This window comes from Euprymna scolopes, chromosome 15, assembly GCF_053919585.1.
Source record: "Euprymna scolopes isolate OS-2025 chromosome 15, ASM5391958v1, whole genome shotgun sequence".
Taxonomy (NCBI): domain Eukaryota; kingdom Metazoa; phylum Mollusca; class Cephalopoda; order Sepiida; family Sepiolidae; genus Euprymna; species Euprymna scolopes.
This window is the reverse complement of record NC_136496.1, coordinates 124002038-124016364: the sequence shown is the minus strand read 5'-3', so window position 1 is coordinate 124016364 and position 14327 is coordinate 124002038. Positions and strand designations below refer to the sequence as shown.

At 37.3% G+C, this 14327-nt stretch overlaps 2 protein-coding genes across 6 annotated transcripts in view; one reads left to right on the top strand and one right to left on the bottom strand.

Annotated features, from left to right (window-relative positions):
* LOC145294107 (nitrilase and fragile histidine triad fusion protein NitFhit-like) overlaps window positions 1–14327 on the bottom strand; it is a 165198-nt gene that overhangs the window by 60204 nt on the left and 90667 nt on the right. For 2 of the 4 annotated variants that reach the window (XM_080141181.1, XM_080141180.1), the window contains exon 1: window positions 3844–3980. The exons of 1 other annotated variant lie outside the window; for it this stretch is intronic. In XM_080141181.1, coding sequence (XP_079997307.1) covers window positions 3844–3881 — 38 coding nt within the window. In that variant the 5' untranslated portion in view covers window positions 3882–3980. One more of the 4 variants, XM_080141182.1, reaches the window with a different exon arrangement.
* The window catches only part of LOC145294106 (uncharacterized), a 169091-nt gene continuing 158654 nt past the window's right edge, over window positions 3891–14327 (top strand). The window contains exon 1 of one of the 2 annotated variants that reach the window (XM_080141178.1): window positions 3891–4039. In XM_080141178.1, coding sequence (XP_079997304.1) covers window positions 3962–4039 — 78 coding nt within the window. In that variant the 5' untranslated portion in view covers window positions 3891–3961. Of the gene's footprint in view, window positions 4040–10272; window positions 10605–14327 lie in introns of those variants that run through there. The other variant, XM_080141179.1, reaches the window with a different exon arrangement.

Below are 14327 nucleotides of genomic sequence, written 5' to 3'. Positions count from 1 at the left end.
CACTATGTTTATTTTTAATAAAAAAAAAACAAAAAATAAATAGGTGTAGGTAGAAGAGTAACTTGCCCTTGGTAACATTTATTTTACATTTATTCTTTCACCCTCCTTTTTGTTTTTTAGCTATTCTGGAGAGTGCCACAAGGAGTTTTTTCTTCTGGAGAGTGCACCTTTATTGTATGACAATGGTGTTAAAAATATTATAGGAGTTAGTCCAAGATTAGCTCCTATAAATTCAGAGAAAAATAAAAGTGAAGTTCTGTTTTTTTTTTTTTAATTCAATTTTCACCCCAAACAAGGCAAGTGCGACTTTGAAGTAGGGGGCTACTATCAGGACATAATTTGCGGGGCATTATGAAGGGAGATGAGTAGAAAGATGTTCGTTCACATTACACTTGAACTTCTGCATATCAGTACAGTTGGGAAAGCAGTATCCCGGAAGGGAGTTCCAAAGACTTGCAGTTCTGGGGAAGAAACTATTGGAGTAAAAGGCTTTCTTACACCTAGGGATCTCTACCGTAAAGGGGTGGGACTTAACTGCTTGTCGGGTCCATCGGGGGTAGTCATGTTGAGGAGATACAAGTGCTTGCAGTTCGTCAGAGCAGCCACCATTAAAGTATTTGTAGAACAGGCAGAGGGATGCAACATTTCATCGATGGGACAGAGGCTGAAGCTTAGATGACAGTTCAGGACCTATCAGGTTGGCAACTCTCTTTTGAACCCTGTCCAGGAGTGAGAGACAAGCAGCAGATGCACCAGCCTAAATGTGACAGCAATACTCCATACATGGGCGAATGGTGGCCTTATAGAGGTACAGGATACTTTCAGACGTAAGTAGTTTTCTGGCACAGTAGAGAGAGCCCACCTTCTTTGCAGCAGCCTTGGCAATGCTCTCAATGTATATATTCCAGTTCATGTTCCCTGTAAATGTTAGGCCGAGGAGTTTAAAGATATATCGAGGGCCACCGCTCTACCCTCCCCTCCCCTGTTTTATCCAATGAACGGTATATACATTCAGAAACTACAGTTAAGATATCTGCTGTTGAACCGGCTTGCTTGAATCTATATTGTTTGTCAGTTAAGAGTTTAGCAGCTGTTAGGTGTTGGACTAGGGCTTGATTAACTAAGGACTCAAATATTTTGTCGAAAAGTGGGAGGAGGCTAATGGGGCGATAATTTAGTGGGCCAGTTCTTTCACCAGAATTCTTGAAGACTGGTACCACAGAAACGGTTTTCCAGCTGTCAGGAAAGCAAGATTTGTTAAGGCATTTATTGTAAAGTTTGGAGAGAACTAGAGCAATCTCAGCAGAGCATTTTTTTATTAGCACAACCGGGATGAGATTTGGTCCACATGCTTTTGAGGTGTCTAGGTTTTTTATGATAGCATGCACCTGAGAAGGGGTGATTTTCAAATCGTCTAGTGTGGCGTCTGTCCACAAAGGAAAGTCGGGGAGGGAGTGGTGTGCCGGGTCCAGTGTGGAATTTGAGGCAAACCGACTGGCAAGTAGATTTGCCTTGTCGGTTGCCGTGCAAGCAACCTCATGATTGTTTGATAATGGGGGAATCATTGACTGCCCATTATTTACTACACTGTTGTAGATTTTCCAAAACTCACGGGTTCCTAATTTCTGTGCTTCAATGCGTTTCCTAGTGGTTTCAGTGTAATCTGTCTTAGCTGTCGCTACTACTCTCTCACAATTATTTCTGGCTTCTATATACTATTTATATATATTTAAAAATAATTCATAGGAAGTGATTTGGCGTTTGTCCAGAATTCCCCGCATATGGAAAAAAAAAAGATGGTCCTTATTTAGACTTATTAAAAAAAAAAAAAAAAAAATGCAGAAAAATCGCCACGGAAGGAAAATGTCATATTCCAAAAATCACATAAATTAATCAAGTAACTTTTTTTTAACTAAGAAAATCAAATTTTATGACAAAACGAGACGTAGGATTTTCATTGGCCATGTTAAATAAATAAGAGGGAGACAACTCAATGCGAACTACCGAGGTCAAAATCAGCTTTATAATGAATACATTTAGTGTTAACATTTGCTAAAAACCGTAATTTTTTTCTTAGTTTAAAAAAAAAAAATACTTGATTAATTTACGTGATTTTTGGAATATGACATCTTCGTTCTGTGACGAGTACGGACATGATAAATATAGCTTTTGCATCAAGACATTACGTCATAAAAGGTTATCTCTTTTTGCTAACACGAATACGCCACGCGGTCTTGTTTGAAATTCGTCTACTCTGCATAATAAGTTTAATTTTATTTTGGCAAATTCTTACTTACTTTCCACCTTAACAATCACCTTTAAAATGACGACTTGAAACGGTTTTCGGGTATGCTGAAAACGAATATCGCATTTAAATTTGCCACAAGTAGTTTTCCAGATATTAAGTAATGTAATTCCTTATGTTATAAGCAGTGGCCATTTTGTACGCGCAAGCGCGCATATTTTTGACGAACGCGAGTAGAAGTACCGGTTACGGTTAACGAATAAATTCCTAATTTAGTCACGTAATTTAGAATGTGATGAGGTTTTAGCATAATTCGTAAACTTTCTTCTTTTTTTTTTTTTATTAATACATGGTTTAAACCATGTATTAATATTTTTTTTAATCGGTTTGTTCTACAATCCACAGAAGTACGAAAAAGTGGTAAAAAAAAACAACAAAAAAAAACAAACAAATGTATGACAAATAAATGTTATCAAAGGCAAGAAGTTACTCTTCTACCTATCTGGAAAATTTTTTTTAGTGGCTTTACTGAATTTAAAACGGTTATTTAGTTCGAAAAAACATAGTGTCGAGCGCGAGCGTTAGGTGAGAACAAGAAAAATGGTCTCGAATCGACGCTTGAATATTTGAAGTCTTGAAAATGACTTAAAAATAAAAATAAAACAAAATACTGTTAGAAACCCACCCAATACATGATTGTCACGGTAACATACACATAGATTCTAAAAAATTGTCAAAAAACAAATATATAACAAATAAATGTTATCAAAGGAATGATAAGTTACTTTTCTACCAAACTGGATATATTTTTCGTGTTTTTATTCAATGTAACATGTTTATTCAGCTCGAAAACCATACAGTGTTTACCGATGTATTGGAAAATTCAAGATGGCGTCTGACTCTCTCTTTAACACGGCAAGTTTGGGAAAAGGTGTTATAAATAAAAAACTGGATAAAATACTGTTAAAACTCGCTCAATATATGTTACCGTGACATGGGTTGACATATATTCAGCGGGTTTTTAATAGTATTTTGTCTACTTTTTTATATATAACACCTTTTCCCAAACTTACCGTGTTAAAGAGAGAGTCAGACGCCATCTTGAATTTTCCAATACATCGGTAAACACTATGTTTTTCGAGCTGAATAAACATGTTATATTGGATAAAAACACGAAAAATATATCCAGTTAGGTAGAAAAGTAACTTATCTTGCCTTTGATAACATTTATTTGTTATATGTTTGTTTTTTGTTTTTTGACAACTTTTTCGAATCTATGTGTACAGTAATATAAACCCGATAAAATTAAAAATATTTAAAAACAAGAAGTTGTTATGAATTTCCTTGTGCACGTGAAACGCCGAAATGAAAACTCGACCGGTGTAAGATTTCTCTTACACGTTTTTTGCCCTATTAATTTCATAAATCAACGGGTAATTTCAAAGAACTTACGGAATATGTCCGCAACTTGGAACACGAGCCGAATAACGGCTTGTTTTAGAGACTTGGAGCGGAGATAAAATTAATATATTTTATCTCTGCTTCGAGTACATTCACACACAAAGCAAACTATTCAAAAACAAACCGTAACAACTGACCTGTTTGTCCGACAAAACAGTGAGACAAATGATCTCATTATAAAAACGAACTCGTTTTATTTTTCGACAACAAAACAAACTAACAAGTTCCCGTTGTCATTCGCAAGGGAAGTAACTCATGGCAGAGGAACAGCTGTTTGGCAACGTTAATCGAGCTGACCGGAACAAGGGAGATAACTCAAAGTTGTTTTTAAAGGTAGTAAAACGATTTTTTTTATTGGCTGTTTGTAAGGCAAATGTGTATTTCAGCGGCGCAAATTATTTGCCAGACAGAAATTTATAAAAATTACTTATTTTTATATGAAACACATTCTTAAACCCTAAGACTAAAATAAAACCTGAAAAAATTTAATTTTTATTATTTTTTTCAACATTTTTTATTAGATTAAATGTACGACAATCGAGGCTGCCATCTTGTTTTGAAAATTTGGCCTTTCTAAGGCCTAAATCCTTTAAAAAGATTGATTTTTCTTCAATAAACCAGTGGAACCCAGTTGACCTGAGTCTATGGGTCGGTGTCACTGGACACCCGTCTTTTGGGTGCTTTGCTTCCCTCTGCAACATCTCTCCACTCATACACAAACATTAACGAACACACAGACACACAACTTATTAACTCATTATCGTCTGTCAATCAATATAAACTTTATTCATTGAATTATTTCCAATATTTCTCACTGAAATATCTTAATACGAGATCAAATGGACATTGACTCATAGAAACAATTTTCAATGAATAATAATTTATTTACCTGAGTAGAGAAGTTTTAAATATTATTTTCCTGACCTGTGCAACTCACGGCTCTTAATTAATCGATTCAGACTTCTTCAATGTCTCAGCTAATGAATTCCCCTTGTTTTTACGAGAACTCTAAAAATATTCACAAAAATTCTGTTTTTCTTATAGCTGTAAACTTAAAAATAAAATATCTCTTTTGTGAATTTATGTTTTCTGAACTCATTTTGTTTTGTTTACTGTACAACAATGTCTCTTGTATTCTCGCATCTAATCTATATATCTATAAAAATGAACATGTCTGTATGTGTGTGTGTGTGTGTGTGTGTGTGTGTGTGTGTGTGTGTGTGTGTGTGTGTGTACATTTCCCTACGCAATAACTTTGCCAATTTTAAGTCTACAGTCTCGAAATTTGATATATAGGGTACTGAGATTTGGGAAAATCGATGTGATCGGTTTTCAGACAGAAATTTGTCTGTTAAGGGGTCCTTTCTACTACCACTCTTTTTTTTTTTTTTTTTTCTCAACATACACATCCAAACACCCGGGCAATGCCGGGCTGAAATGCTAGTTATAAATAAAAAAAAACTTTTGTCACTGAAAATATTTCTCAGAATCCAGCTCAAAATATTCTCCCACTACAAAACACCCCAAAATAAGGCCCCAAAACTGGTGTGGAACACATCCCCAAAATTGGTGACTAATATCCCTAAAGACATTGGGTGTTTCAGTCAAGATCAAAATTTCAACTGCTAATTTTTCAAAATCGAGTGTATCGATCTTTGATAACAGTAACAACCCTTCAGAATTTCAGTTTGATCAGATAAATATTTTTTGAGTTGTGGAACAAAAATTATTAAAAGGTCAGGAGTAAGGAGATATATTTTAAATAAACTGTATGAATGTTCCCTTCTTCAAAATTCTTAGCAATTTAGAAAATTCTAAAATATTTATCATCACCAATAGTAGCGCCTCCAAGAACGTGCAAATAAAAAGGTTTGGTCAAATATTGCTTAGCAAATACAGAACGGAAATAAAACAATCTATCTATATATCTATAAAAGTTACTGACCTGCCTCCCAGATCATGAACACCAGCAAGCTTAACTTCTAGACCTATTGCTTACCACAGTACCCAAGGATTATGTGACTAATACCCACAGTCCACTTGGAAACACAGACCACGTAGTCGTATCAGTGGACATTACACTTAAATCCCAACCTTAGGTGAGAAGCCATTGCTCAAAACGACAAGGTACTACAAAAGGGCTGACTGGGAAACCATCGGAGAACACGTCAGAGATGCCCCATGGGCCAATATCTTCTCTCTTCTTGCAGAACAGTGTGCCAATGAGACAATCAAATGATGCAAATCAGGCACTGAAGCACATTTTCCCGCATGTAAGTATTATAGCAAGTCCCCACTTGGTTTTACTACAGATTGTACAGCTGCCATTGCACAAAGGCAGCATGCATCCCACCGGTTGTACATCATAAGTCAAATAAGGCAAAAATTTATAGATGCTAGAAATCACTGTAAGGAGAAATAACGAAAACCAAGAGAAGAGAAATGCTGAAATAATCAGGAAATGCATCGAATCGGAGAAGATAGGAACTTGTGATTTCTGGAAAATTTATAATAGTGAAGTGAATAAAGTAATTCCTCCACTATCCAACAACCAAAAGGTTACATGCATGGCAACCGAGAAAGCAGAACTGCTTACCCAGCGATTAGCTTCCAACTCCATCTTAGAGCCAACAAACAACTCCCTTCCGAATTTCCCTGTGCAGACTGAAGCCACACTAGATGATATAAAAATCACCCTTTTCTCATGTCCATGATATAAAAATCACCCTTTTCTCATGTCCATGATATAAAAATCACCCTTTTCTCATGTCCATGATATAAAAATCACCCTTTTCTCATGTCCATGATATAAAAAAATTTAGACACCTCAAAGGCATGTGGGTCTAACCTCATCCCTGCTATACAAGTTCAGAAATGCTCAGCAGAGCTAACTGCTGTACTTTCCAAGCTATACAATAAATGCCTTGCTGAATCTTGTTTCCCTAATAGCTGGAAGATGGCCTCTGTGGTACCAGTGTACAAACATTCTTGTGAAAGGAGTGACTCTCAATTATCACCCTATTAGTCTTCTCCACCACTTCGCTAAAATCTTTGAGACCTTAATTAATCAAACACTAATCCACCACCTCGCAAAAGCTAATCTTCTCTTTGACAAATAGTATGGATGTAGGCAATGTTGTTCTACTGCGGCTATTTTAATGGTCATCTCTGAACGTATATAGCATGCACTGGATAAGACGGGCAAAGTCAGGGCTGTAGTTCTTGATATAGCCAAAGCCTTTGATAAAGTTTGGCATGAAGGGCTGCTAATGAAAATTAAATCGTATGGCTATATCTATCTATCTATCTATCTATCTATATATCTATCTATCTATCTATCTATAAAAGTGAAAGTGTCTGTCTGTCTGTCTGTGTATCTGTGTGTCTGTGTGTGTACATTTCCCTACGCAATAACTCTGTCAATTATAAGTCTACATACTCGAAATTTGATATACAGGGTACTGAGATTTGGAAAAATCGATGTGATCGGTTTTCGGCCAGAAATTTGGCTGTTAAAAGGTCGAAGTTCAACAATTTGACCTTTGAGAACTGTACCAAACTCCTCCGTCCCATGCTAGTATATCTATAAACGTGAAAGTGTCTGTCTGTGTGTGTGTCTGTGTGTGTACATTTCCCTATGCAATAACTCTGTCAATTTTTAGTCTAAAGATTCAAAATTTGATATACAGGATACTGAAATTTCGAAAAATCGATGTGATCGGTTTTGGGCCAGAAATTTGGCGATTAAGGGGTCAAAGTTCAACGATTTGACCTTTGAGAACTCTACCAAACTTCTCCGACAATTTTGGATCTACACACTTGAAATTTTAGATATAGGTCCCTTGGACATGGATCTAACTTAATGATAAAAAAGATTGTTTGTAAAAATCTTCAATTTTCCTGCTGTTAAGAAACTCCAAATCATTATCATCATCATCATCATCACCCACCTCTCTTTTCTTCTTCTTCTTCTCCTCCTCCTCCTCCTCATCCAATCTGACAAATGCAGAATACTCCGGGATTATTCATCCAATTTGCAAATTCGTACCCGGCCCTCAATTTAAAGGTCACTAGGATAAAACTATTTACCCGATTCCCAATGCATCATGATTAAACTCAAATCATGGTAACACTCTGAAAGTTGATAAAAATAATTGTGATCCTAAGAATGAATCGAACCATACCTCATTCAGGCCCAAGAATTAGTCCACAAAACAAATCCTGGTATTCAAATGTAACAGGGTTTATGTGCAGAGTGAATCTAGATAATAATGGCACAGATAAAAATGAGACATGTGACATAAGAGAAAAATGGCACATGATAAAAATATAGATGAAAACCTCACAATGAGTTTATCAAATTGAAGAATAGATTTTTATCATGTACCAACATGCCACCATTTATCAAGACCCAAAGGCCACTCAAGGATAAAGGTTAATGAATGTATCGGGAGGATAGGGAAACAACACTGTAAGGATTGGTAAGAATGGTTGACAACTGGTCAGAAATTAGATTATTTAAAAGAATTTGTTAACATTAGACTTGATAAAGACTATACTAAAATTACCACAGACCGATAGTTCTTGGAAAGAAACTTTACTCATGGAAGTTCCATTTAGTCGTAGGTACACAAAGGGAGAAAAGAAAACATTAAAATTTTAGTCAAATTAAAAAGAAAATTACAGTAAAAAAAATCAAGCCTTAAATTTTTCTCTAGACAATGAGTGACAAGGTGAATGTTACGGTGGCAGACACAGAAATGGCACTGCACGGGCGCAACTAAACTGAAAGCAAAACCCATACTTATTTGCATAAGCATGGGCGTTGGGGGCATTAAAGATGGTTAATTTCTGAGTGTAGGGTGTCAGGCAGATCCCCATGTGTCATTCGTTTTGGTTTGACTTTTCAAAAAAGCAGAAGGAAGTAGACGTCATAGAACAGAAAAATCTAACACAAGCTATTTCGGCATCATGGGCGAGGGAAAGTTCGACCTAAAACTCATACGAGCATCCAAGTCTCAAGAAGGAGTGATAACATAGGTGATTAGCTGGCAAGCCATAATGTCCTGGAACATGTGAAGCACATGTGACCTCGGACAAATCTAACAGAGCAGATGATGAGACTTCAGATGACACTGAGTATATCACACTGCCTGGCCGACAGACAACATGAAATGGAGAAACCTCAGAACAACCCTTGCAACTAAGTACATGTCAAAGATTACCAATGCAACCTTGCATGTGTTGTAATCAGGGATCAGAAGGGAATGTAGAGAGGCAAATGTCATAGCGGCAAATGCAGAAATGAGAGTGCATGTGCATGACTGGACTGAAAGTGAGGCCTGCATTCATTTGCATATGTGCGGGCCTCAAGGACATAAAGCATGGTCGAAAATTGCTGGGTCCTGCCTTACACCCCGGAACTTTCTTTTGAAAGGAACTTTTCTCTTCTATCACCAGTTTTCTGTTTTAAGCAAAAGCACAGCCCCTGTCCACCCGAGTTTGGTCTTTTATCCCTTTGGAGTCTCGGGAATTCTCACGGTTAGTCTTGCTTTTTTCCCCAATTAAACCAACCATGCCTACTGCTTCTGCTTCTTCTTCTTCTTCTTCTTCTTCTTCTTCTTCTTCTTCTTCTTCTTCTTCTTCTTCTTCTCCTCCCAGCCCTTGTGTATCGACAGCAGACATAGCAGACCTTCTGTCTTTTAGAGGCGAGTGCATTAGAAGAATTACTACTATGATGCCTCCCTTCAGTCTTGAAAGACAAAGGATACCCCCAGTAGGAGCAGCTGCGCATGTAACTGTGAGACAAGGTTGGCACAGTCCCCAAACACACGTCCCTTAAATCGGCTCTGCTTGAGTCTAGTGGCAAGGAGAAATCCAGGACGGCTAGAAACAATGCCGAGATAAGCGGAGAGCACAGACAACACCTGGAAGTCCCAAATGGTCACCAGGTTTAACGTTGCTTAACTTTGGTGATCCAGTGGGAACCGGTATGTCAACATGGTTATGCCATACTACTACAACAGTGAATTTCTGAGTTTAGGGAATTTTGGTTTCGGAGTCAGGCAGATACCCATGTATCGTTTGTTTTGGTTTTGACTGGCATTGTCGAATAAGCAGAGAAGGAAGACGACGAAACAGAAAAATTCAATGCATTTTCTAACACATAACACATATACAACTAAAACTTGTGGTCATATCTTGAGGTGCAAGATTGGGTCTGCCTGAGAAAAAAGAAGGAGTACTGCTTTATTTTCTGGCTTCATGATGCACTGCTACCATTTTTACTTGTACCGTTATTGTTAAAAAGTAATTAAACTTGTTAAAAAGTAAATTAGACTTGTTAAAAAGTAATTAGACTCCCAAGTGGTCACCTATCTAATTACTGACCAAATTCAACATGGCTTAACTTTGGTGATCTGATTGGAATCGTTGTGTCAACTTAATTATAGTTGTGTCAAGCCTCCCATGCGTTACCTTCTATCTGAGAAGGGGTTATTTTATTGATAATTGTTTAAGGCGTCCTACCGGTGAATGTCAACGGAGCCGTTCAGCCATTTTTTCTTATTGACCAGAGTGTGCTTAATCTGATGCACTGGCTTCTGAAAAACACGCTTTACCTTGTGTCTAACCTCCTGGCAAGGAGGTAAATACTATAACTGTATATAATAATTTCGAAGAATGGAAGATATTTTGGGGAGGAACTAAATCTGGGGTTATCTCCCCTTTGTGGCTTAGCAACAGCTGTATTTTTCAAAAATAAATAAAAACCCGTTTCGACGGCAGCGAACTTGTATTTAGCCGGCAAAAAGAAAAGATAAGAAAAAAAGAAAAGAAAAAGAAGAGAGTTCACGTTCGTTCTTGTTTTGTAGACCCAACAATGGCAGTTGCTGGAACGGTATGTTCAGATGAAAAATAACTTTTGCCTTCTTTTTAAAAAAAGTTTTTCTGTAATCTTCCTACGAAACAGAAGTTTCGCTTTTTTTTTTTTTTTTTTTTTTTTGTAACTGACAATAATAATAACGTGTTTTCGTTTTATGTTTGTATTTTGCTTGCATTTTCTCATCGAGCAAATATATTTAAACAAGAAGTCTTATTTTTTATTTATTTATTTATTTTGTTATATTTTGTTATATATTACAACTAAATTTAAAAAGCAGAGAATAAAAATCCAAGTATTTTTTAAGAAATGTACAAAAATACCACGTTTCGTGATATTTTAAACAATAACAGGTACTTCTACCGAATTTAAACTGAACATTTTTTTTAACCTTAACCCTAAACTAACCCTAATTAAAGTTTTAGATTTAGTTTGATAAAAGTCGGTTTTAGGTGCAGTTCAAATTCTGTAGAAGCACCTAATAAACCAACCAAAATTAAGAGAAGCAAAGTATTAACTCATTTGTATTTCAGTCGCAACAATTATTCCGAGTGAAATGGGTGTCGGAATTATTGCCAAATAGCCCCTTTTTTTTTTTTTTTTTTTTTTTTTTTTTTTAAACTTTAAAGCATCTTTTAGTGCAATAGAAATAACATTAAAAACACTTCATCGTACACGTGAAACGCTAAAATGAAAACTCGACCGGAAAAATAGTCACCTTTCAGAAGGAAGAGTGATAACACAAATTCTGATACTGCACTTCATCTTTTCTGTCTTTGGTTAGTCAGCGAAAGAAATCCTTATAGACTGAGACAATTTAAAATTTAATAAGTTATTATTGTATTTGGTATCTTTACAGAATTTAAATCGAACTGGTTTTTTTTTGGTTTTTTTTCTTTAACCCTGACCTAAGTTTTTAGGTTTAGTGTGACAAGAAGTCCGTTTGTGGGAGATATATGGTAGGATATATGGACATAATAGGAGCCTGACTTTGGGTGATGTTGTGGTATCGTCATGTGCACCAGTTGTTGGTGTCCTGATGAGGGCAGCATGATACAATCTAAGATCGTCTGTGATTGTCAGCCTTCGAGGAGGGAGTTGCACCAGAATATACTTTCGTAGGAATTTTCTGTTCCGAAGTGTCACTCGCCTAGATCCGTCAATGCTTATTATATATTAATCGAATTGGCAGACTTTGATTACTACTTCAGTTTTATCCCATTTGCACAGATAAGGACCGACCTGGTTTTAAATGTGCTGTGAGAAATATTTCCATTCCCTCCATGTAGCCCTTTTTTGGGGGCGCCTAGCAGTGCATGAAAAAATATAAGCAAATAACAAAATTACCTTAAAATTGAACAGACATCTTTATTAATGTAATCCTCGAGGTTGCAAAAAAAAAATGCTACACTTTTTTCAGCTGCACATAACTGGCTCGGGTATAATAGGATCTTATGATCCAAAAGTTCCCTTGGGAGTATCAGAGTTCGATTTACAGAGTTAACAGTTTATCCAGAGTTAAAAAGTCCATCTCCTTCTCGTTTCAACGTAAGTCGTCACTGTCGACAAGTTGAGAAATGTTTAACTTAGACTTTTCGTCTAAAAATGATTTGTTAACATTGGCACGCTGAAACACGTTTAACTTAGATTTTTTATCATAACGGTTCACTCGTGCCTTGTTGGACAAACAAGTCCGAATATTAATTAAACCCATTTTTTAGGGTTTTTAAAATCCCCTCGTGGGGAATATCTTGAGGCAAAGGCTGCCATATGGTGCGGCGGGAAGGGTGACGTCTCCTCCGTTCGCTGTCTTGTCGAAAACTGTCTCCTGAAAAACAGACACAAATTTCGCGCCCAATCTCTTCCGAGTGGCGTGACAAATTATTAACCAATGATAACTCCGCTGCTACTGCTATAATTTCTCACAGTGCTTATGGTCACCAACAACCAGTGGTGGGAGTCTTTGTAAATGTTCCAACAGCCTTTCAGCACAGCGCATATGCCAATTTTGTAGGGCTTCTTCACATGCTTGCTAAATGCTGCACCATGCGTTATGTGGTTGATAATTTCTAGGTATAATGGTTATCAAGTCACAAATGGGACAACCGAAAATACACATGACTGGTGACAGCTTGGTGTCTTGATCTGGTATATTTCTGTACTACAAAATAGCATGTTGAAATGAATCTGTATCGATAATTCTATTGGGGTCTCTGTTGTCTTTGAGGAGGCGTTTTTACAGTCTTGATGCCAATCTCCGCTCTGCAATTGCTGTGAGGGAATGCTACCGAAGATAACCTTTGGTGAACACTCCAATCTGTGAGGAATTGCCTAATGCTGTTAGTGGTAAACTCTGGTCCACCGTCCGAAGCTAATTTCACAGATATGGCATAGGTTATGAAGATCTGACTTAGGCAGGAAATAAGTCTCTGAGCACCATCTGAGGATCTTTCAACTATGGGCCAGTTGGAATAGCATTCCACCACAACTAGATAGTGGTGTCCTTGATAGATGAAGAAATCTGCATGAAGGCACTGAGTATTCTGGGATTGTTGGGGGATTGGTGGAGCTCTCTGGTTTGAAAGTACATTCCGGTTACATTGCAAGCAGTTTGTATGGTGAACTGTGACGGCTGACGTAATCCCTGGCCAAAATATGGACGCTTCAGCCCTTACATTCATAGACATTGCACCTTGGTGGGGCAAGTGTACAGTAGTGACTATCTCGTCTTGTAATGAGTGGGATGACAACATGGTTCTAATAGACTATAACACCGTTTGATGACAACATGGTTCTAATAGACTATAACACCGTTTGATGACAACATGGTTCTAATAGACTATAACACCGTTTGATGACAACATGGTTCTAATAGACTATAACACCGTTTGATGACAACATGGTTCTAATAGACTATAACACCGTTTGAAGTATAGAGATCATCATGGAACGGGAAATACTCATGTGATGTGGCATTTCGTGGCGAAATTTAGGTATGCCAGATTTTATAAGGTTGATTAGTTTTCAAGCATATACGGTGGCTGTGCGCACTGTGTCCCATGTGACGGCTTTGAGTTTTAGTGCGTCCAGTGATGTGGCTGCTATTGCAATGACACTTTCTTCAGCGTCACATTCGATGGTGTCATATGTTCTGAGGTTAAATAGTACTTGGGTTGAGTGTTCAAAAAATTTGTGGCCTGAGGACAGGGATGCCAGGTCATCGGATAGTATGAACTTTATAGGGTCACCCATCGGGTGGCGTGACATGCAGTCAGTGGCATGATCTTTTATTTCAGAGATGTGGACCATAGTAAATCTGTATTGTAGTGTTTTTTTCTTGAGGTTCCGTAAGCAGATATTGGAAATAACTTCAAGTGAGCTATCAAGGAATATTTTTAGCAGCAGTTTGTGGTCCACCGCAATGATCAGGTTTGAACATCCAAGAAGTATCTAACTTTTCCTAAGGCGCCTGCAACTGCAAGTACCTCACCTTCTATCGATGCATAGCATGATTCTGCTGCATGTGTAAACCAGCTGCCAACTCGGGTCACCTTCCAGCCAGAGCAACAGCAAAACGGTTCTTTTTTTGGCAGTTACAGTGTTTTTGTAGGAGCCAAAATCCGATTCCAGACTTTGATCAATTGGTTGCCAAGCATGTTGGTTTAACCGGATCAAAGATGTGGACGCCATGTTCAATTTCAGCAACAATCGATGCCTTGGATTCCTGAAAGAAGGCTTCTA